The sequence below is a fragment of the Myotis lucifugus genome, unplaced genomic scaffold (genome assembly GCF_000147115.1).
Source record: "Myotis lucifugus unplaced genomic scaffold, Myoluc2.0 scaffold_189, whole genome shotgun sequence".
Lineage (NCBI taxonomy): Eukaryota > Metazoa > Chordata > Mammalia > Chiroptera > Vespertilionidae > Myotis > Myotis lucifugus.
The window spans coordinates 619,563-644,184 of NW_005871237.1; the positions used below are offsets into that span (position 1 = coordinate 619,563).

The 24,622-nt window shown below is 39.6% G+C and overlaps 1 protein-coding gene across 4 annotated transcripts in view; it reads left to right on the forward strand.

Moving 5' to 3' along the window:
- The window catches only part of SRGAP1 (SLIT-ROBO Rho GTPase activating protein 1), a 257,728-nt gene that overhangs the window by 217,126 nt on the left and 15,980 nt on the right, over positions 1-24,622 (forward strand). For 3 of the 4 annotated variants that reach the window (XM_006096847.3, XM_006096848.3, XM_023760672.1), the window contains 6 exons: positions 2,521-2,581; positions 2,736-2,813; positions 4,884-5,018; positions 17,221-17,326; positions 20,328-20,552; positions 23,577-23,656. In XM_006096847.3, the coding sequence (XP_006096909.1) occupies positions 2,521-2,581; positions 2,736-2,813; positions 4,884-5,018; positions 17,221-17,326; positions 20,328-20,552; positions 23,577-23,656 (685 nt within the window). Of the gene's footprint in view, positions 1-2,520; positions 2,582-2,735; positions 2,814-4,883; positions 5,019-17,220; positions 17,327-20,327; positions 20,553-23,576; positions 23,657-24,622 lie in introns of those variants that run through there. The other variant, XR_002831209.1, reaches the window with a different exon arrangement.

Sequence of the window (24,622 nt, forward strand, 5' to 3'; positions counted from 1 at the left end):
ACAGTGTGAGAATGACTGCGTAAGGTGAAAGAAAAGCACATACTATATTTTTTATAAGATTAAATTCTTTTTTAAAATATATCTTTATTGATGATTTCAGAGAGGAAGGGAGAGGGAGAGAGAGAGATAGAAACATGATGAGAGAGAGAATCATTGGTTGGCTGCACCCTGAATGCCCCCCTACTGGGGATTGAGCCCACAATCCAGGCATGTGCCCTTGGCCAGAATCGAACCTGGGACCCTTCAGTCTGCAGGCCGACGCTCTATCCACTAAGCCAGTGATGGCGAGCCTTTTGAGCTCGGCGTGTCAGCATTTTGAAAAACCCTAACTTAACTCTGGTGCCGTGTCACACATAGACATTTTTTGATATTTGCAACCATAGTAAAACAAAGACTTCTATTTTTGATATTTATTTTATGTATTTAAATGCCATTTAACAAAGAAAAATCAACCAAAAAAATGAGTTCGCGTGTCACCTCTGACACGCGTGTCATAGGTTCGCCATCACTGCACTAAGCCAAACCAGCTAGGGCATTTTAAAGATTTTTCATTAAGAACAGTTAAAGGAAACCGAAGATAGGTACTAAAGAAGGAGTGAACTGGTTATCATGGGAAATTCCCTATGCGAGCCCTTCCCTGTCCCAGATGGCGCACTGAAGAATCTTTGGGAACAGCAGTAACACAGCACATCCAGGGATCTCTGCACTTCTGAAAAGTGCTCCATCAGTGGCGGTCCCACAGTATCACTGTGAGACAACAAGAGCAAAACCATTTCTCCTCTTTGTCCTCTGGGAAAACTGAGAAACAAAGGGATTCCTTTGATGGTAGGTGGAACACAGCTCACTTCTTGTACAGTATTCCGCCAAAGCAGCTGGCATCCATGAAGTTAAAACACACGTTATATTTTTACTCCAAAATTCATTATACCTGAAGGAAGTACTGATAATAGCTAAAAGAATAGCAAGTACTTGAGTAAATGTAACCACAAAAAAAATATGTTTTAAGTAATAAGACATTTTTGCTTGGAACGATTTTAGTGCAAACATTTTCCTTTTAATAACCTTTTATTCTTTGTTTTTCTTCTTGTTTTAACACTCAGTTCAGCAGAGATGCAAACTAATATTCTCCTATTATCGCTTACATTTAGATATTTGTTGCTCTTTGACAATGTTACATGTATTGTTCATATAAAGGTTTCTTCCTCTAAAACACACTTGTATCTTAAAGAAAAATCCCCTCACATACTCCGTAGGTTTTGATATAATTATGTTCTCATTCTTGCGTCAACTAGTCCACACCAAAAAGAGTTTGCATTCTTAAGGACCTTCTTTAAGAAATTAATAAAGTTTACATTCCTAAAACAAATGAACTATTAGAGAAACTTAATATAAGCTCCAGAAGTCAATGAACCATAGCTGGTTTATACAGATTGTCTTAAAACCTAAAATAAAACTATTCCTCAAGCTGTGCATTACCCATTCTAGGAATAGTAACCAGTTTAATTTGCTGAACCACATTATTCCTAATCCTTCCCCTGTGACTTAATTGGAAAGGTTAGTGGATTCTGAATTGTTCTAATATGTTAAGACAGCCAAATTCTTCTTGTGTTTCATAATAAAATTCCTCATGAATTAGTACCTAATGTCAGCTAATCATTTCGAACCTCCATGTTTCCTTTAAGATCTAATTTCTGAAAGAGCAGAGTCTAAAGTACATGAAAAACAACTCCCTCGCCAGTAACCTTCTGTAACGACATGGAGTGCGTGGCGTTGGTACACATTTAACTGTGACCTTGCAGCTCCTTCATCTCACTTGTCATCCTCGCCATGTTTTAAAACATTTCTAATACTCACATTTGTTCAGCAGAGATGTGGGGGGAAATGGCCAAAAAATATTCCTTCCTACGAAAATGAGATCTACTGGGATGTGCCTTTGTGTCATTTTTTAAAAATCCTTAAATCATGAAAAGGTATCAGTGAAAAATCAATCAGGATGAGTAAGTTCTGATGCAAACTAAATAAACACATTGCCCATTACAAGCACCTGTAAAGCAATTGTCATATCGTGCCTCTGGGAATATGTGAGCCTCTCAGGATGTCCCAGCGAGGATCCCGGAAGGCTGAAAGGTTGTGCTTGGTGACTAGTTTACACCGTTCTTTTTAAGTCCATTAGATTAACTTTATAAATAGCCTTTTAAACAGTGAGTGATTCATATATTCCTTTTGCTATGTGAGCCTAAGTGCAAGTAAAAGAGATGCACAGCAGAGTCGAGTTGAAGCAGGATTGCTTTAAAGGTATTTTATTTGGTTTGCTCCAGAACTGAAACATACCTCTGGTTAAATTTAATTTTAATTTTGGCCCTTGTGTACTATTTGCGGGGGGGTAGGGCGTATTTGGAAATGATCACCTTTCAGATGATCAATGCTTGTGCACTCCTTGTAGTTAAACCGTGAGCGTTATTACGATGTGTGACTTATGCCTCTCCTGGGCTGTTAACTGGTTTCTGCCTCTTTACGCAGGACTCGGGACAGATTATCCCCCTCATTGTGGAAAGTTGTATTCGGTTCATCAATCTCTATGGTAAGCCATGAACTACGGAATTCTTATTTTTAAAAATAATCACTGGGAATATTTCAGTAAATGTGTCTTTCCGTTGAATATTCAATTCATGCGAAAGGGGGGACCTAGAGGAGATAGGGGATCTTTCACTCTGTTCCCCTCCTGTTCTCTTTAGGTCTTCAGCATCAGGGGATTTTCAGAGTGTCCGGTTCCCAGGTGGAAGTCAATGACATTAAAAATTCATTTGAGAGAGGTAAGTGCATGTCTATCCCTCTGAGCAAGTCAGGGGACAAGCCATCATTTTTTGTAGAGTGAGGTGGCATCCTCACTCTGTATATCTCAGAACCTTTCTCTTTGCATTTATTTCATTTTGGAAATTGAGGTAAGAATCTACTTAGGATAGTTAAGAAATGAAGTACCATATAATCTTGCATAAGGCTTTGTCATCAAGTATAGGAAAGCAGATGAGGGTGTGTCCTGGGTTAGGACTGGCAGTGATCATCCTCGGTGTGTGTGTCCAGGGGGCCCAGGAGGGGCCCTGGGTGGGTGGCGAGGACAGCCCTGGGCCTAGCGAGCAGGTGTTTAAGGTTCATGTCTGTTTCCTTGTTGGGAACTCTTTCCTTCCACCCCCAGGCTCCTTCCCTGTGACCAGCGGTACCTTACTGCTGTTCACAATTGGCTGTCACATAAGTCCTACTACACTGTTCATTAGCCCAGTATGATTAGCAAAACCATACTCTTGTGTCAGGCAGACCTAGAATCCAGTCAGGCTTTTCCATTTCCTAATTTGGGTCAAGTTACTCATCTCTTACTTTGGCCTCGGTTTCCGCATCTGCAAAATTCCAGGGTTGGTGTGGAGGATTAGGCGTAATCCGTGAAAATGCCTAGCTCTTTAGTGACGGCTCTTAGTTACTAACGCTCTCCAGTTATAATGGTCTGTATACACCTGCCCCTTCCTTCCTCTGCACGGAAGCCAGGCGGAGAGTGCAGAGGGAGGGGCATCGTGGCGAGGGGACAGGGCTGCTTTCTCTCCCGCTCCCACTTCCCCCGGCCCCGGCTTGGCAGAGAGCCCTTGAAATTCTGAAACCTTGGTTGCAGAGTAAACTTGGAGCCAGATGGTTTTCCTGTTCCAAATTCTCAGACTGATATGATGTGTAGAGCGGAGCAGCCTCCCCTGTCAGCAGCTCAGGGTTCCAAGTCTCGAACATGGACCACATTCAGGAGAAGCTGAAATGTAGTAAAGCCTCGGGCTCCCATGCCAGCCGCCACAGGCATCATTAGCTTTCCTTGGAAATTCCCCTGATATTTGTTATTTGTTTGTGACCTCTTTGGGTGAGGCTTTGTCACATTGGATAAAAAAAATATACATTTTGGTAAATTTTTGGTCAGTGATTTCCCACCAAGAAGCAGAGAAACGGGAACAAACATGTCCCTGAAACTGCCTCAAGAGGAAAAAAAAAAAAAAACCCAAACAAGTTAAAATGCAGTGTGCAATTTTTGTGAACTTTAGAAGAGCAGTCTTGTGAACAAAAGATAGTGTTCGATTTAAGACTGCATACTATTATGTTGAATTTAAGGATTTTATCTCCATTTCTCAGGGAGGTGGACTAGCCAGGCCACTTAACTAGTATTTTTAAACTGCTTCCCATACAGAAATAATATAATTTCATATTTGTGATATATATATTTTTAAATTTCCACTTTCTATACAAATTCCTTGGTACATAAGGGTACATTTTCAGATCCCACTGTCTGATTTCAAAATCTTCCACTGCTGAAGGCAGCTTCCACATATGCTGGGAACACCACCCTGCCACTTTGGGAAACACTTATTAATTTAATCATAGGTGTCCTCAGTCGGGGGGGAAGGGGGCCTGTAATATTTTTGATACGTTTTGCTGATCCATATAGCCAGACAGCCCTGTATTATGTCTTTTTCCCAGTGGGTTAAGAATGTAGTATTTGAATTCATGTCAAACTAAGATTACAGATTTTAGCCTCAAAAAAAAAAAGTTGGGTAAAATTTTAAATCCCACAATATTTTATTTTAGGATTTTGGTAGCTTGTAAGGGATTATTTGGTAGTGTAAGATTTTTTTTAAAAAGCTTTATTTTTAGTCAACTATTTTTAAGTTAATCATGGGGTGGTATCTTTAAACCATTTCTTTTAATTTTAGTACCATATAATCTTTCATAAAGTATAATTAAAAGATACATGTATATATAGAAGTTTCTCTCTCTCTCTCTCTCCGTGTGTGTGTGTGTGTGTGTGTGTGTGTGTGTGTGTGTAAAAAGTGCCTATAACTAATTTTTTTTTTTTTTAGGTGAAAACCCCTTGGCCGATGACCAGAGTAACCACGATATTAACTCCGTTGCTGGCGTTCTGAAGCTCTATTTCCGTGGGCTGGAAAACCCCCTCTTTCCTAAGGAAAGATTTAATGATCTGATTTCTTGTATCAGTAAGTGGACTTTACTTTTTAGTCTTTTCCCACCAGAACTGTGTCACTACCCAGTTTCCTGGAAAAGGCAATGGCCCCTCTCCACATGTCCTCCCACCCCCACCACTGCCCCATTACCACCAGATTTCTGAGACCATTTGTTTTCTTTCTGGATTCAGCGTGAGTCACCCTCCCAGCTGTGGCCTCACCCAGAGATGACTGGGCTTTGCTCCTGAACTTGCTCAGGCTCCATAGAGCCCACGAGCTTCCCACTTAGTGGCTGGAATAAGCGGAAAGGCAGGTGCCAACCAGCTCAGGGAGAGGAGGAAGTTATAAGCATGGAAATGTAATTTCTTTTTGGCTTTCGGTTCTTTGTTTTTTCCACCAATCTTAGGAGTGGGATAATTTATCCATCTTGAATGTTACTTCAAGAAATAAGGTAAACTGAGCCCTGGCCGGTCGCTCAGTGATTAGAGCATCGGCCCGAGCACAGAAGGGCACATACCTGGGTTGTGGGGGTTCATTCCCCAGCCCCTGTTGGGCCAATCAATGTCTCCCTCCCCCTCTCCCTTCTTCCCTTCTTCCCTTCCAGTCTATCTAAAAGCAATGGAAAGATATCCTCTGGTGAGGACTAACATTTTTATCTTTTATTTTTAAAAGAAGATAAACTGAGATAAATGATCATTATTACAGTGCCGGACACCAGGTGTCAATTATCTGCCAGTGGGCCCCAGCTCGTAGGCCGAGTTGCATTGGGTCGGTGGATGATACATTATGAAACCAATAATCATCAGCAGAGTGAAGTATTGCTGTTTTCTTCAGCGGGAGCTTTAGACACTACAGGAGGGAAGGTGAAAATGATGTCAGGAATCGGGTATTAACTACATTTGAGTTCCATACATCTAAAAATGCAGTGCCCCATAAGTCTGTTTTCCCGGGCAAGGGTCTAGGGCTGACTTAAATCACATAGTGAGGGCTTCGGGACGTATCAAGCTTTACTCTAAGAAGGAAACCTCCTACCTCAGCTTTCTAGCTTCACACCTGAATCAACTCAAAAAATATTTCTACTCAGCCCCCTGCCCCATTCTTACCGCCATATTCTCCCGGAAGCTGCTGTTACGGTCTCTCACTTCTGGGTTTTGCCCTCTCTCCACATCATTCCATATTTCATATTGCAGCTAGATTTAAAAAGACAAATTGGATGATATCACTGCCCCCGCCTCCTGTTTAAAAACCTATTTTAATATTTCCCACCTAAAAAAGGCTTGGCTGACTTGGCTCTCCTGTCAGACACCATTCTCCCCAAAACAGAATTGGCCACTTTCTCCTCTGTCAGTGTTCCCCTGTGTACCTATATCTAACCCCACTATTTCCCTCTACTAGAGAGAGAGTTCAGGGAAAGGTTAAGCATGTAGGCTCAGGACTCAAAGAGGCTACAACCAAATGTTAAGTCCTGATTGCTCACCTGTCTATGTGACTTTAGACAGGTTTCTTAATCTCTCTGCACTTCAGTTTCTTAGCTATAAAATAGGGAGAATATTAGGTCAGATATCATTGGGTTGTGAGAATTAAATGAGTTAATATGTGTAAAGTGCCAAGAACAGTGCCTGGCAGTTTGTTCAATGAAACGCCTATAGTTAAGCTCCAGAGGCCTGTGAGGTTTTGATGGATTATTCCGTTTTGCAGTTTTCAACACTTGGCATAGTTATATTCCAGGCACATAGTAAGTGCATAATTCATAATTGTTAAGTTGAATTTAAATGAAGAGTCAAAATTCCACCAACATTCTTTTGTTGGCATCCATACCTGCAGTCCTGGCTCTCGTTGGGTATGAATTCCCCAGTCATAATTACCTTCACCCCCACCCCCTGCGGTCTGATGTCTTCTGTGGTGTTCAGAAGTGTGTCTCTGCGTCCATTCCAAGGCCCTTGCACAGTCTGAGTCATCTCCATGGGCCTCTGACCCAGCTGGAAAGAACTGAGAAGGAGGTGTCATACTTCTGGAATTCTCCTTTGGCCATGTCCAAAGATTTCCCTCACATCCCAGCCAGAAAGCTTAAATCTGGAAAAATAATAAGCACTCTACGAATGCTTAGAGGTTTTCTAGGCACATACATCATATCAACGTCTATACACGTACCAGTTGGTAGAGCAATAGCGACATTGTCGGTTACTATTATACAATTATTTCTTGCTTCCATTGGATGAGAAGAAATATTATTTAATTGTGGTTATTAAAAGCTGAAGCTGTTGAGTCAGAATTATCTAGGTTCAAATCCTAGCTTTACCATTTAACACCTTTGTAACCTTGGACAGAGATTAAGACTTAATCTCAAAATATCCATTTTATTTACTTCATAGAGTCTTATGAAGAATAAATGAAACAATTCATAGAAAGTTAGAAAGTGTTTAGCATCCTGTCTGGTACATAGTAAGCCTACAGCTGTTACAATGGCTGCTACTATAAACTAGGGTCACATATGCCAGTACCTGGATTAGCCACTTACCAGTACCTGGATTAGCCACTTACCAGTTTGTCTTTTAAAACGTTGGTTGGTTTTGTTTTTTTAAACATAATTAGTATAACAAAAGTTGTGTTGGTTCCAGCATGATTTTGCCCAGCACATTACATGTTTTGTAACAAAGACAAGTTTTCCACAATTAAAGAGTTACGCTTAGCAAACTATGAAGACTAAGGAAAAAATGAGGAATCCCCAGCAATATCTTCCTTTCCTGCAAGCGGTGCCTTATATGAAATGCTACAAGTGCACACGAAGACGCTGCAAAGACATTACCCCTGTGTGCATTAAAACAATGGAGGGAATTAATGAAAATCAATGGATTAATAATCCTTGGGTTAAATTTCATGAAAATAGTCTCCATTGGAAACCAAAACCCTCCAGGACCTTCATCTCAAAGAAGCAGAAGCCCTAGGGTTCAAGGTCGATAAGGGTGAGAGATACACACACCAGTAGAGATTTCACTGTGCTAGCAATTTAAGTAGTACTGTTAATGTTTTGGATATGCTCTAGTTACAAACTTTCTCGCAGGCGTTAACAGTCTTTTACTCGTAAGTTCTGTTATTTTTAGTATACAGTTTTGCAGAATAGGATGTTTTCAAGAATATGGGAGAGCACTACATATAACAACCCCTTTTCTTCCAACATGTAGTCTCTTGAAAAGAAGGGATTTCTAACTATTATTGATTTATCTCTAGTTAAGCGTTTTTTCTTACCAGTGTGACCATGATGCACCTGTAGTTTTCCTAGATTTTCAATAAAATCTTCGAGAATGGTATAATATGTCCATCATTATAGCCTCTCATCGATGTTACGTACTTTTGACGATCTGAACCATTGATTAATTGCCTACAATGTGCAAAACTTTCTAAGGAGTCAAAGACTTGATTTTTGCATCCACAAGGCTGATAAGATATTTACAAATAGATGCAACTAAGTTGGTATGTGATAGAAGCACAGATTTAGGAATTGTAGGGGAGAGCGGGCACTCATGGAGGTCAGTGGTTGTTCATGCCATGTTCTCCTGGCATTGCTGTAATTGGGTTTGACTTTCCCTAATAAGGCAATTGCATGTGACAGTTATTTTGTATAAAAAAATCTTTCCTTTTCGTCTTTTCTAAGAGTTACATAAACCTCTAGAACACCTACTTTTTTTTTAATTGCTTACCTGAAGACCTGGTGAACTCAAATGCAATGTAAATTGAAGTGACAAACTTGGTAGTATCTCAGTTTCTCACCCAAAAGTTGATTTTTTTTAAACCATCTACTTTGTGAATGGTTTTGGGAATGCTCCAGATTATGCCCACACAGTCTGGGCAGCTTCTAGAATGTGTGTTGTGGCTCTGAGATGTTCCAGGGAAGAAGTCCAAGTGCCTGGCTTTTAGAAGAGCCATTCATGGCCTCTGCTGGCTGCCTCAGGCTGCGAGCCCAGAGGGAACATTTGCATTCCATTTTACATTATGTGTTATTATTCAGGTGCCTGCTCTGGACACGGGGAAACATTTTTAGGGAGTAATTGTTTAACTTTCACAAAACCAACATGTCGTCATTGTAGAATATTTGAAAAACACACAAAAGCACAAAGAAGAAAGTACTGCCGACCCTAATGCCACCACCCAAAGAGAATCATCCGTGTGTGCTCTCTGCTGCATTTCCTTCAGCTCTCTTTCTGTTCCTGTGCACACTCAACTTTTTTAAGAGCCAAAGTAGAACTATACTGTCCATTGTGTTCAGGATCTATCTTTTCTTTGACTTTTTTATTATACAGAATTTCAAACGTCTACAAAAGGATACAGAACGACCTAAGGAGCCCAGTATAAACGGTCACCTAGATTTAACAACTTTCATTTAGGTAAAACTATCCCACCAATACCCCTTCCATCATCCCGCTGACATTATATCACTTCACCTGTATGTATCTCTGGAATATGAAGATTCTTTTCTCATTTTTATGCGTACAACATAGCCACAATGCCATTATTATACCTAAAAAATAACAATAATTCATTGAAATTATCAAATAGCCAGTCAGTACTTTAAAAAAACACACAATTGTTTATTGTGCTATTAATATGTGATCACTGTAGGTATATTAGAAAATAAACTAGAAAAACAAATCACCTGAATTCCTCTACACAAAGATAACTACATTCACCTTTTTAGTGGCTTTCAAGTTTTTTTTGTACATATATCTATATACTTTTATTTTTTTGTTTTTTTAATTTATATATATATATACATATATATATATATATATATATTGCTTAAAGTATTACAAAGAGTATTACATATGTCTCCTTTTTTTCCCCCCCTTGACAATCCCCCAGCCTCCCCACCCCCCAGTGTCTTATGTCCATTGGTTATGCTTATCTGTATGCATAAAAGTCCTTCGGTTGATCTCTTACCCCCCCCCCCCACTATCTATATACTTTTAAAAGCAGCTTTTCAAGATATAATTCTCATATCATACAATTCATCCATTAAGGTGTATAATACAATAGTTTTTAGCATATTCACAGGTTATCCGCCACATCACTATAACCCATTTTAGAACATTTTCATGACTCCAAAAAGAAACCCCAATTAGAAAACACTTCCCATTTACTCCTAACCACCACTACTCTCAGAAGTAGGCAACTACTTTCTATCAATAAATTGACCTATTCTGGCCATTTCCTAGAAATGGAGTTATACAATATGTGGTCTTTTGTGACTGGCTTCATTCACTTACCATAATGTCTTAAGGTTCCTCCATGTTGTAGCATGTATAATACTCTATTTTATTACCAAATAATATTCCATTATATGGGTATATCACAACCACATACCTTTAATAAAAGTTGTGTCATATCCAGTGGCCGCTAATAGATGTGAAATTTCTTTTTGAAGGTTCAAAAATTGATTGAGGTAATGATTAATCAACTGTGAATATACTAAAAACCATTGAATTGTATACTTTAAATGCATGAACTATACGATATATAAATTATATCTCAAGAAATCTGTCATTAAAATTTTTATCATACTGCCTAGCTGGCATGGCTCAGTTGTTGAGCGTCGACCCATGAACCTGGAGGTCACGGTTCAATTCCTGGTCAGGGTACATGCCCGGATTACAGGCTCGATCCCCAGTAGAGAGTGTGCAGGAGGTAGCCGATCAACGATTCTCTCTCATCATTGATATTTCTATTTCCTCTCCCTTCTTCTCTCTCTAAAATCAATAAAAACATATTTTTAAAAAATTTATCATACTATATTTGCTCTTTGTAAACCACTTTTTAAATTTAATAATATCATTAACATAGTCTCATATCTGTAAATATGTTTTAAAATATAAATTTTAGTGGCCATGGCGTGGTTTTTATTTAATTTAACAAATCCCTTAGTTTTAGAAATTTTGATTGTTTCCAGTGATTTTGCAATTATACAAAATACTATGATGAGCCCTTTAGTGCACAAATCAGTTTGCTCATTTCTAATTGCTTCGTGAAAACTTTTGAATTTTTTTCCTGGTCCTCTAGTGTATGTTTTTGTTTCTAAAAATTCTTCCAGCTTTATTGCGAACATGGTTGTTTTCTCTCTGAACTCTTAATGTGTTTGATGCCTTATAATAATTTTCTTTTATCCCCAAAAATATTTTCTAGGCTTAGTATCTGAACTGAATAAGTAAAGCTTCCTAGGCTAAGACTCAGTTTCTTCATACGAACCTTAATATGATAATTCAGCAGAAGGAGAAACATTCTGTATATATTTCTACAGTGTTTCTATTGAACTAAGAAAGAACACAGTGGCTTAATTCACAGAAGTTCATCTGTTAATACTTAATTAGAGAGAAGTCGCTAGCATTTCCTTTCCTACCTAGAAGAGCGGCTGGTAACTCATCTCTAGGCCAAGATCCATCCAGATGTACTAGAATATCTCTCTAGTGTTTTTTTTTTCTTTCTCTGTTATTCACACACATCACTGTTATGCACACACAATTGATGAATTCCTAGACATTATTAGAACCTAACAGTAAACCTAACTGCCCAGAGACTGTTCAGTTCACCTTGAATACCGCTTTATGGGCTATGGAGCTCAGAAATAGTTGCGTGCTGGCTCTTAAATAAACCATTCTAAATGTGGCCATCAGTTTCCTTTTTTGTCTTTATACTTAAAGATTAATTTGCATCTTGTGATTTAGTCTTTGTTTTCTGACAAACCAATACTTTTGCAAATAGTGCCACAGAAGACCGGGTGTTTCAAATAACACTAGTGTGAACTTTTTGCCATTTTCTGAAGTAACCTGTGCTTTATGGGGAATGTTTCACACAAATGTACGTGGAGCTGTCAAAGCCCCAGGCTGGGAAGTTGGGATTTCGACATAGGAGCCTTGCCATGCTAGAAAAAAAGAGTATAAATTAGCCTACGGAGCTTGGAGCATGTGACCAAGATTGGAAGAATGCCACTTTTACCTAATTACATAAGATCTGAATTGTGGAAACAAAGCCCAGCATAAAAGAAATCCAAGTGAAATACTGGTTTTCCTCACTGACACCTTTTCTAGGGGAAGAAAGATCCATCTCTTCACGCAGTTTAAAATTATGGAAGACTGAATTGCCACACTCACAGCCAGCGAGGAATGCACATTCATCAGAGTGTCCGTAGCAACCATAAATTTTGACCCAGTAACGGGACTCAGGAGAGTAAATGAGTCATTTGCACGGAGTGAGGCTGCTGTGGGATGCAGGCTGCAAGCCTGTTCAAGCGGTCAGGTGAGGTCTGAGTCCCGCTCGCAGCCAGCGGGTCCGAGGCCTCTGGGACAGACAGATTTGCTACTCCTCCAGGAATGCCAGCAATTCTGCTGTGCCTGCTTTATGTTTACTGTAGTTGCAGAGAATGTATGCCTGACTCCTTTTCATCTAGTCTTTTTGGTGTCACTTTTTTTTCATTCCTGTGGCTTTTCTCTCCTGAAACCTTTCATTTGCATCTCACAGCACCCCCTCCCGATCTGTGTGTGTGTGTGTGTGTGTGTGTGTGTGTGTGTGTGTGAAAATATACATAACAAAAATTTACTGTTTTAACCATTTTTAAGTGTACAGTTTAGGGGCATTAAACCATGCATCTCCAGAACTTTTTTATTTTCCTAGACTGAAATGTTGTGCCCCGTAAGCAATAACTACCCATTCCTCCCTTCCCCAGTCTCTGCCACGCACCCTTCTGCTTTCTGTCTCTATGAATTTAACTCTTCCGGGTACCTCCTATAAGTCAAGTCATACAGTATTTCTCTTTATTTCTGGAGTATTGCACTTAGCATAATGTCTTCAAGGTTTTATCCAATTTATAGTGTGTATCAGAATTCCATTCCTTTTTTAAGGCTGAATAATATTTTATTGAGTGTCTATACCAGTGATGGTGAACCTTTTGAGCTCGGCGTGTCAGCATTTTGAAAAACCCTAACTTAACTCTGGTGCCGTGTCACATATAGAAATTTTTTGATATTGGCAATGATAGTAAAACAAAGATGTATATTTTTGATATTTATTTTATATATTAAAATGTCATTTAACAAAGAAAAATCAACCAAAAAAATGAGTTCGTGTGTCACCTCTGACACGCGTGTCATAGGTTCGCCATCACTGGTCTATCCCATTTGTCCATGAATGAACTTATAGGTTATTTCCACCTCTTGGCTAGTATGACTTACTAGAGGCTCGGTGCACAACATCCCCCTCAGAGGATGTCCAACTGACAGCCACAGTGGGACATCCTTAGCGCTGCCACGGAGGCAGGCCACTGCACTCACCAGCTGTCAGCCCTGCTTGTGGCTGAATGGCACTCTCCCTGTGGGAGCACACTGACCACCAGGGGGCAGCTCCTGCATTGAGCGTCTGCCCCCTGGTGGTCAGTGCGCATCATAGCCACCAGTTGTTCCACCATTTGGTCAATTTACCTATTACCCTTTTATTATATAGGATGCTGCTATGGAATTGGTATGTAAATATATTTTGCCCTAATTCTTTTTTTAAATATTTTTTATTGATTTCAGAGAGGAAGGGTGAGGGAGAGAGAGACAGAAACATCAATGATGAGAGAGAATCATTGATCGGCTGCCTCCTGCATGCTCCCCACTGGGGATTGAGCCCGCAACCCAGGCATGTGCCCTTGACCAGAAGCGAACCTGAGACCCCTCAGTCCACAGGCCAATGCTCTATCCACTGAGCCAAACCCGCTAGGGCACCCTAAGTCTTTTTAAATAAAATTTGTAACTGTCTTTATGGGGTACAGGAACTAAGTTTAGAACTGAGAGATAGAAACCAAAGGGGAAAAAAAGAAGAAACCAAAGGATCTTGAATTAACATTAAGCCCCTTGGAAGTAGTACCTGTATCTTCTTCTATCCTGACAATTACTTGCACCCTATGGGATTTGACAAAGATTAAAGATCAATAACATATTAAGAGTGGTTCCTAAGGAAAAAAAAAAAAAAGAGTGGTTCCTTTTGCATTCTTTTTTTTCCCTTTACCTCAAAGACCACAAAGCTAGCTTTCAGCTGCTAAAACCATCTCTCTCACTGATAGCTGACTATAACCATACACTAAGGATTATCTTGGAGAAGCAGTAGACTTAACTCTTTTTAAAAATATATATTTTTATTGATTTCAGAGAGGAAGGGAGGGAGAAAGAGATAGAAGCATCAATGATGAGAGAGAATCATTGATTGGCTGCCTCCAGCACACCCCCCACTGGGGATCGAGCCCACAACCCAGGCCTGTGCCCTGACAAGGAATGGAACCATGACCTCCTGGTTCATAAGTCGACGCCCAACCACTGAGCCATGCTGGCCAGGCTAGACTTAACTCTTGAAACACCCCCAGATCCTCAGTAAACAACAGCAGAAGTTTTTTGTTATTATTTTGTTTTTATTATGACCCTTATGTGGCTGGAAACTAGCAGAGGATATTGCCAATCAGGGGACCATTATTGGGACAATTCATCTTTATATTATTTACATAAATATGTTACACTTTGTGAGTGTTTGGATTTGAATCGTGAATGTAAAATCATTTCTGCACACACCATTTTTAATGACCAAGGGAATAAATGCTAGTAAATTTCAATGTTTACTTTTAAGAATGGGTCATCGTATTTATATATAATTTCACCTTTGAGTGATTTTGCTTGTTTGTTGAGATAGACTTTCTAGATACAGGAGTGCTAAATTGTCTTTGTATCTTTAACTGAGAAGAGCAACAGCAGTAATTTTTTAATCAGTTATTTCAGGTAATAACCTTTTAACCATTTAATTTTGGATATGAAACAATAATCTAGCTATACCTAAATATATAGCATTTATAGATGCAAAATTATCCCCCATTAAACTCTCAGTGAGTTGCAAATTACTTCATCTGTAGGTATTTTATCTCCTCTCTGTACAATATGGGTTTACCAAGTGGCCCATGAAGTTGTCATGGAAGACAAACAGATTACTCTGGGACATGTTATGATCCTACTGGGACACTGGAATTGTTGCTAACTTAATTACTGAGTTCTTGTGGCCTCAGTAAATTTATGTACCTGTTTAATAACTTCTTAAAAGCCTCTTATTCCCTCTTTTCTGGAAAATAAAGTCAAGATCATTGTCTGGGAAGTATATTAAACAAAATACTTAAATTTAATAGATGTGCCCCTAACCTAACCTGTTCATAGTGTTATTTTTTTTCCTTCATTTTGAAATACTTTGCAAATGAAAAGGCATAAGGATATAAGGCATTTATTTCAATATTACTGAAATCACACGATTATTAATTATAGATTTAGGTTGAAAATTTTAAAGTGTTATAGGAATGTTTGTTGGATGAGTGTGTTTTACTTAGCTTCTGGTTAGAGTTTCTGAAATCCCATTTTCTAAAAGAAGACAGCGACAGTTCCAGCTATGGCATACTCAAAGATGGGGATGAGAGTGCTTTGTCCCAAGGATCCAGATAAATTATTTATTGTTTTGTGAACTCCTCCGTGGTTAAATGAGAATATCCCTAATACATTTCTCACCTTTTCAGCCGTGCAGAGAGGAAAATAGATTGCTTGGGTAACCTGGTGGTTTGATAGGTGGAAAGTAGCTGGCTCCGCACTCGAGGTTCCAGGGACCTGCGCTTGGCATGAGTGATTAGGCGGTGCTTCTCAGCCCTGGCTGCAGAAAGGCTCTTGGGCATCAGCATTTTAAAAATCTCCCCAGGTGATTCCACGTTAAGGTTGAGAACCACTGGTTTTAGAGAAATTAGAATAGGAAATTGCATTAGGAGAGTATTAAATGGTCTAAGTTAGAAATAATAAAGTTTCCAACTAAGAAATTTTTAGTGAGATCATCAGGGGGTAGAAACAACAAGACTTATGTCCCACGCAAGTAAGAAGAATGAAGCAAAGATACCATCTTCATAAGAGTGATGGTCCTAACCTTGAGGCTGGGGGAGGTTGCCATTGAAGAGAACCAAGGAGAGATCCTTGAGGGATAACCACATCTGTGGATGGAAAAGGTTAAAAACCTGACAAGGGGAGGGGGAGAATCAATTCTCTGTCCTGTCAGGAGCTAAAGCCTGGATTTTCAAGTGGACCACATGAATATCTCAAGATCAATTAAGAATAAATGCAGTGATATGAAATTATAGTAAGCTTTAAAAATATTTTTGAAATATTTTTCTCAAATATATACTTATTGGGTACCTTCAAAGCATCTTTATAAAGATACTTTGAAATCCAAGAAAGACAACCAGGCTTATGAAACAAAACAAGTTCTATCCCTCCAGCCAGCTGATGTTGGGTAAGCCATGTACCCAGTTCTATTTTCCTAATCCAGTAAGTGGGGATGGCAATACATGCCATGCCCACTCCACAGCATTGTTTTCCACATTAAATTAGATAATGAATGTGAAAATATGGTTTAAAATGTGAACCATTATGTAGATAATGGAATATTAACAATAACCTTTTTGCTGCTGATCATAAGCACTTTAGTATTGAGAAGCTTTGGACAATTTGTATTCCTAGAAAGAGATAAAATGATACTAGGAAATCCCAGGTACCCATCTCTTCAGATACTTCACCATCTTACAGAGAAGGCAGGATAAGGAAATGAAAAGCTATAAACACCAGGGTGTAAATTCTATGAGTGCAGCAATCCTGTCACTAGTGTACTCCTAATGTCTAACTCGGTGCTTGAAACCTAGCAGGCTCTCCTAAAATATTTTGTTTAAAAAATGTATGAAATAATATAACACAAGGTAAAAGTCATATAAATAAAATACTGTAGTAGTTTTAGGGGAAGGAATTGCCTGAATCATAGTAATTTACAGACAAATAAATATATGAGGGATTCATGAATAATGGGGTGAAGGAGACTGTCCCCCAAAGCTACTTTACTTAACATGAGCAAAAAGGAAACCATATCAGATGTAAAATCTAGAAATAGCAGCAAGTGAAAGTGATTTCTTAAATCTAGAAGACTCCAAGTTGCTCAAGGCCAAGACTGTGAAACACAGGGGAAACCGTTATGGGTCGGAGTAGAAGCCTTCAGAAAAGGGGTTACCCTCAGGGTGGTCGCTTATTCACTGTCTTGGTTATGACTACACCTCACCCAGGGGCAAGGGACTGCTTATGTTCAGATGTGAAGTGTGTTCTGCTTTCAGTGTGGCGAGTGAAAGGATCCTGACCGTGTCCTCTTCTTTCTGCAGGAGTAGATAATCTCTATGAGAGGGCGCTTCACATCCGCAAACTCCTCCTGACCTTGCCCCGGTCGGTCCTCATAGTGATGCGGTACCTCTTTGCCTTCCTCAATCAGTAAGTACCCTAGTGCCCTGCCAAAATGCCCATCTTAATTCTATTGGCACAGCTCTGAATGCTGCCTTTGTTTCTGGATTCTGTAAAATGTACATTGGGTTTCATTTATCAGCAGTCAAAAGTGATTGAGGATAGACTGAAGGTCCATTTTTCCTCAGCAGATCAAGGTCGTTGTGTGATAGATGAAAGATGCAGAAACTATGGTCATAAATGCAAAAATATACACATAGCACTAAAAAGAACACTGTTCAGTGATGGCATGAATGTTTTTGTCAAAATGGCATAAACCACCTGCTCATTGCAGAAAATTTCAGTGATTTTTTTTAATGTGGTAGTCAGGGAAGGAGGGGAATTATAGATGAGTCTTACACACAGATCCAAAAAGGAATTTCTGCAAATTCAATATAATGAGACCTTGTGAAGCAGAAGCTATTTCTAAAACCTCTTTTTTAAAATGTAATAGAAGTCTCAAAAATCACTGCATTATTTTGAAAGAGACTTTTACTCTTTTAATTTAAGCAACTTGATTTTTAGTGTGTTACTTCCTGCTACCTGGGCTCCATTATAAGAACATCTTCCCCAAGTAGTATGGAAGAATCCTCTTGTTATTCAATGTTTCAGTTGACCAATTAGAAACAAAGAAATCCAGGGGGCGGGTGGCGAGGGGGGGCAGGGTGACTTGGGGAATTGCCTTCTCATTCTGGCACGGGTTCTCCCTTCTTAAAATTGAAAAATTGCCTCTTCTCTGTTTCACTGGAGGTTTTAAGTTCTCAGAAGCCATGGGGGTTTTTTACAACCCTGTTGACTATTTCTGAAATCATACCCATTCAGGTTGAGCCTAGAAACCGAGTATCACACAATAGGGAAATACTGGCAGGGAACCATACAGAATGGAACTAAAACAGCCACCAGTGACAATAGGAACCCATTTGTACAGGAGTCACCACTAGAAATAAGCAGTATCTAGTGATTCTCAACTTCCCTAATGCCGCGACCCTTTAATACATTTCCTCATGTTGTGGTGACCCCCAATTTCATTGTTACAAATTGAGCATAATTAAAGCATAGTGATTAACCACAAAAACAATATGTAATTATATATGTGTTTTCCGATGGTCTTAGCCGACCCCTGTGAAAGGGTCGTTCGACCCCCAAAGGGGTCGCGACCCACAGGTTGAAAACCGCTGATCTAGAAAGATGGGTATAGACTATGTTTAGGTTAAATAGATGCCATAAATTTTTACCTTTAAATAAGCCTACTCAGTCTATCACACCTGAAACTAATATAATATTGTGTGTAAACTGTAACTGAAAATTTTTAAAAATGTTTTTAATATTAGTCACCAGGCAGTTGTAAATCTGAAGGCTTGCGTTTTCACCTTTAATTGTATGTGCTCTGATGAATATGGAGTGTTCTGCATTCCGGCTAATCCTTTCCGTGCGGTCCTGACTAAACTCTTCTGATGCCCCTTCACCAATAAACCACAACAGACTAGGAAAGTAGGCTGTGAGTCAAGGAAGTTCTCAAAACCTGAATCTGACTCACGTATCTCAACGGAATGGCGCATGTGCCATGAGTCAGGCAGCTGGCGTTGCTTGCAGCATTTCTGTCCCTGCACCCGCCTTCCTGCAGAGACAAGGCTGAGCCTCTCGGGTGGGATTCTTGAAAAGAGAATTTTGAAAAGAGAAGCTACCTATTCTTTTTAAATTGTAAAATCAAAACATGGAAAAATAACATTTTTATGTCAAGTTTTTGCTTTTCACGCCAGCCCTGAGTTAAAGACCCAGGACGATGAACTGTGGCCCTCCCCGCTGAGCCTCAGTGTGTCTTTGGAAAATTAGCCGATTCTTACTCTGACTCTCACTTCTCCTTCCGGCATCCATTTTCAAGACGGTCTGTAACATGACCGTGGCTGTTACTGTGAACTTTCTTTTTTTAAGATTGTATGTTGGAGAAATGGCAGAAGGGAAAGACATATGTTAGCTGTGGAAATTATGCTTTTGTGTTTCCTACTTTCTAGGCTATCTTATTTCCAAAAGAGGGTAAAGTATCATGTCATGTGGTTTCTCAGTTTCTTTGTGTCTGTCACCATCTCACAAAGGTAGTTGAGTATCTTCTTTCTCCTTCCATTTGTCATCTGTTCACCTGGATTTTACATTTCCTTTCAAGATCGACATTTTATACACTGAGAGATAGCATCTCTAGGCTCTCCCTGGAACAGTCAGTACCTTGCTCGTGTGGTAGAGGCGCGGCAATAAAGAGCTGGCTCATTTGGGGTCATCTGTGGAAAAATAGCTCACAGATATCCGTTGGATGAAATTTAGAAATTAATGCTAGACAACCAGAAGCCTCCCCAAAGTGTGTAGTTTCCCAGCTTTAAGTGGAATGAGAGAATTGAGGATTCTTTTCCCCTTTTCTTCATCCGGTGTTGGTAGTCCTACCCAAAAGCAAATTACAGGGGTGGCGTTGTACGCTTTCTCTCAGTGGTTACAGAAAAGTGGGTGCTTTGTTTTCCTCAGGGCTCTCCTCAAGATTTATAGGAGAAAACTGAAATCGGAGATGTTTTTGAGTAGTGGGAGGACAATGTAAAAAATATCCATGAAGCTTTATGGAGATTGCTGCTGTCTGTCCCAGATTTACGTGAGCAGCATTTACAGCCTGACCGCAGTGTTTGCAAATGAAACTCACTCACTTGATTCCAATTTCCACTGGGGAAGACTCCCTTGTGGCTTTGAAAAATGCTACTTAACTAAGGGGACTTGTATTCCCCTTTCAGTTTCTATCTAGTTGAAGGGTTATAAGTCACTCCACTTTCTTTAGCGTTTGCTGAGCCAACTTAAATTAGGATGGAATATCATTTTCATCTAATAATAAAAACCAAAGAAAATATTTTAGATTCCTATTTTCAGAATATGGAATATCTTATTAAACACTCATCTTCTCCCCCACCCGCCCCCCCCCCTTGTTCTTTTATAACTCCTTCCTTGCTTCCTTTCAAAGTCTTTCACAATACAGTGATGAGAACATGATGGACCCTTATAACCTGGCCATTTGCTTTGGCCCAACACTGATGCCCGTCCCAGAAATACAGGATCAAGTGTCCTGCCAGGCTCATGTGAATGAAATTGTCAAAACCATCATCATCCACCATGAGACTATTTTCCCGGATGCTAAAGAGCTGGACGGCCCTGTTTATGAGAAATGTATGGCTGGAGACGACTACTGGTAAGTTAAAAAATGTTGAGTCCTTCTTCCCCCTGGAAATTTACAATTTAAAATATATAGAAGAATAGGAATCAACTTTTTAAGAAAAAGAATTGACCATAGGTTGCCAGTGCTTACAACTAACAAAAAAAGAAGCAGCAGTAGGAATACTTGAGATAAATTAGAATGCTAAGACCCATGGCAACCCTGGCTTCTTATTATAGAACGTCATCCCTTTTCCCCAAGGATGACATCTTTTTAGATATATCCACCCTATCATGGCTTTTGTGGAGAATAATGGTTTTGATATTATATAGAACTATATTAATTTTTACTAGTACATCAAGAAAAGATAACTGATTGAATTGACAGATTTTATTTTCATTCTGAAATAGTTTTAATTTTATATAAAGTGGTTTCAAAATTCTCATTTTTAAAAGGAGCTTTATCAACCAAATGTTTTTTCATTCTTACTTATTTTTTTTAATATATTTTTATTGACTTTAGAGAGAGAGGAAGGAAGAGGGAGAGAGAGATGTGAGAGCGAAACATCAATCAGTTGCCTCCCGTACACACCCGACCAGGGGCCAGACCCGCAACCTGGTCATGTGCCCTGACCAAGAATCAAACCAGCAACCTTTTGGTGCGCAGGATGACATCCAACCAACTGAGGCACACTGGCCAGGGCCATTCTTACTTATTTTTATTTTTATTCTTATTAATATTATCCTAACTAGTTGTGGTAATGGTTATTTTGAGCAAATTATTTACATTAATACATTGTTGGGATAACAATTTTTTTATTTTACTTATTTTTACTTGAGTTTATTGGGGTGACATTGGTTATTAAAAATCTGTAGGTTTCACCCTAACCGGTTTGGCTCAGTGAATAGAGCGTTGGCCTGCAGACTCAAGGGTTCCAGGTTCGATTCTGGTCAAGGGCATGTACCTTGGTTGCGGGCACATACCCAGTAGGGTGTGTGCAGGAGGCAGCTGACCGATGTTTCTCTCTCATCAATGTTTCTAACTCTCTGTCCCTCTCCCTTCCTTTCTGTAAAAAATCAATAAAATATATTTTTTAAAAATCTATAGGTTTCAAGCTTACAATTCTATCATGCATTATCTGTATATTGCATTGTGTATTTACCACCCGAAGTCAAATCTCCTTTCATCACCATTTAATCCTCCCTATATACTCTTCTACCTTCCCCTACCCCTCTTTCCCTCTGGTAATACCCATGCTGTTGGGATAACAGTGTTTTAATATGGCAGTATAGACACCTTTCAGTGAAGCAGTAAAAATGAGGGAGATATAGTCAATTGAATAATACCAATGGTAGAACACCCTCAATGGTTTATGTTCACAATTTGATATATGAGCCCCAGCTTCTAGGAGATTGTATATGATCAATAAAAGTAGCTTGATTCCTTGAGCAGCCCCTACAGCTCCTCAGGGCATATGATCTCTCTTACTCCTCGCAGTCACTCTACCAAGTAAGTTAAGAGAGACCAAGGAGCCTGTCCAATGACTGGTAGTAACTGGAGACAGGTCTGTCTGATTACAAACCCACATGAGTCCTCCCCCTTAACAGCTGCCTCCCAGCCTCACTCGGAAACTGCCCTGCACAGCTCACATGCAGGAATGGCCAGAAATAGACGTGTTTGAGCCTTCATTCTCGACCCTCCTCAAGACTCTTTGTTTCCCTTTGCCTTCCCAGGGATTAAGTAGAAATAGAATCAGTAGCTGAAAGATCTTAAGTAACTAAAGGTACACTGATTTTTTACTTAAACCACAATGTGATCTCAAACCACAGTGTGGTCATATGCCTCAAGAAAACTGAGAGTTGATTCTTTCCAGAAGTACGGCTTTCTAAATTAACCACAGAGGATGACACATGCCAGTTCTATAGTATATCCAGCAATTTTACACATGACAGTCAATTCAAAACTATTTACTTTACCCTGCACTTAACATGTACAAGGTACTGACTGAGCTTGGCGCTGAGATGAATGAACAAGCATGTGGATGTCTGATCAGGATTATTGGATGCGCTGTCCTTTCTGTGGTTGCTGCTTTTTTACAGAGTAAATCCCCGTAATAAAGAGTCTTGCGGCAATAACATGTGCTTGCAATAACATGTGCTTATGTTCTCCCGTACATAGTGTTCTCTATGGGTATTGCTCATTCTAAACAGAAAGTCAATAATACAGCAGTAACCAGCAATATAAATGGGCTTTTGCAGCAAAGTCAGGTTTGTATCTGTGTCCAGTGCTTATTTCAGTGCTTATTTCATTTATCAGCATGCATTTGAGAAGAGGTGGTGGTAGTGTTAAAGGGTGAGTTTTTTGTTTGTTTGTTTGTTTAATTGATTTCAGAGAGGAAGGGAGAGGGAGAGACAAAAATAGAAACATCAATGATGAGAGAGAATCATTGATCGGCTGCCTCCCACACACCCCACACTGGGGATCGAGCCCGAAACCTGGGCATGTGCCCTGACCAGGAATTGAACCGCGACCTCCTGGTTCATAGGTTGACTCTCAACCATTGAGCCACGCCAGCCGAGCAAGGGTGAGTTTTTGAAAGGATAAAATCATAACTCTCACACAAACATACAATGAACATCTGTGAAGAAAAGATGGAAAAAATACTACAATTAATTCAAAGCAGAAATCAAAGAGCCATTTATTAATATGTGGTAAGGAATGTTGAAATGAATTTGCAAAAACTGGTGCGTTCATAGGGCACATATTCTACGAGAACTCGACAAATTTTCACTTCTGTGGATAAGAGTTAGTTGTAGGGCTGCAAGTTCCCTACAAGTTAGCTTTGTCTTTGCAGAGTTGTAAAACAACTTTTGTGTCCCAGCAAAGGGACGCACACTGCCCAGGGGCCAGATCGTCCCTGGAGGCTCCAGCATTCCACTGAGCGGCTGTCCAGTAATTCTGGCCATTCCAAGCCTTATAGGCTTCCTTACAGTAGCAATTGCTCATTTTTGAAATTCTTTCCACTTTGGCTTCACATGAATTTCTATTTCCGCTCCACAGCGACAGCCCCTACAGCGAGCACGGTACGTTGGAGGAAGTGGATCAGGATGCTGGTACTGAGACCCACACCAGTGAGGACGGTATGTTATAAAACTAGTCTTTTATCCTTTCTAAGAACTGCTCATTAAGAATTCAGGAGAAACAAAAGAACATTTATAAAATAGGTGTAGAGTATGAAGAATAACATTACAGTGAACATGCATGGAACCACCAAGTTTAAGAAAAACGGCATCATTACCTTTGTGCTCCCCTAATCCCATTGCCGTCCTCACCCCCAAGGGTAACCTCTATATGTCTGTGTGTTTAAATGGTTTGTCGTTTCATTTTCTATTGTATGGAACTTCCTATAAATGGAATCATACTGTACATTTTTCCCATTATTTTTTTCTACTCAGTAATATGTTCCAGAAATTCATCCACATTGTTGCATATAGTTATAACCATTTAATTGACTACTGTATAATATTTCATTGTACTTATATATGTTGTTATTGATGAGTATATGGGGTGTTATCTTTTTTGCCATTAAAAACAGTGCTGCGATGAATATTTTGAGTATGCATCCCACTGCAAATGTATGGGAGTTTCTCTAGGATGTACACATCTAGGAATATTAGTAAGCTTGTGAAAATGGTTGTAATGGTGTACACTTCCCCCAGCAGTGTATCAGCCTTTCGGTTGTGTGTATATTCATCAATCAACTATTGTCATCTTTGCCCATATTGTCAGTGTGAAATTGTATCTCATTGTGATGTAATTTCCATTTCTCTGGTTTGCTAATGAAGATGTTTTAAACTAGTCTGTTAATAGAAAATTGGGGGTATAGGGAGGCCAGCAGATGAGGAGATGATTGCCATTGAAGATACGTTGTTTCTCACAGCTCCCATGAGGAAAGAGCACAGCACCCTTGGGTGGCCACAGCATCAAGTGCCAGGGTCTGTCATGAGGCAGGAGAGGGAGCAACTGGGCAGGAGCCTTTGTTTCGGTTTCCACTGGAACAGGAGAGGCTAGATAAGCAGGTTGGAACAATTTCCGCAGGCTTGGGG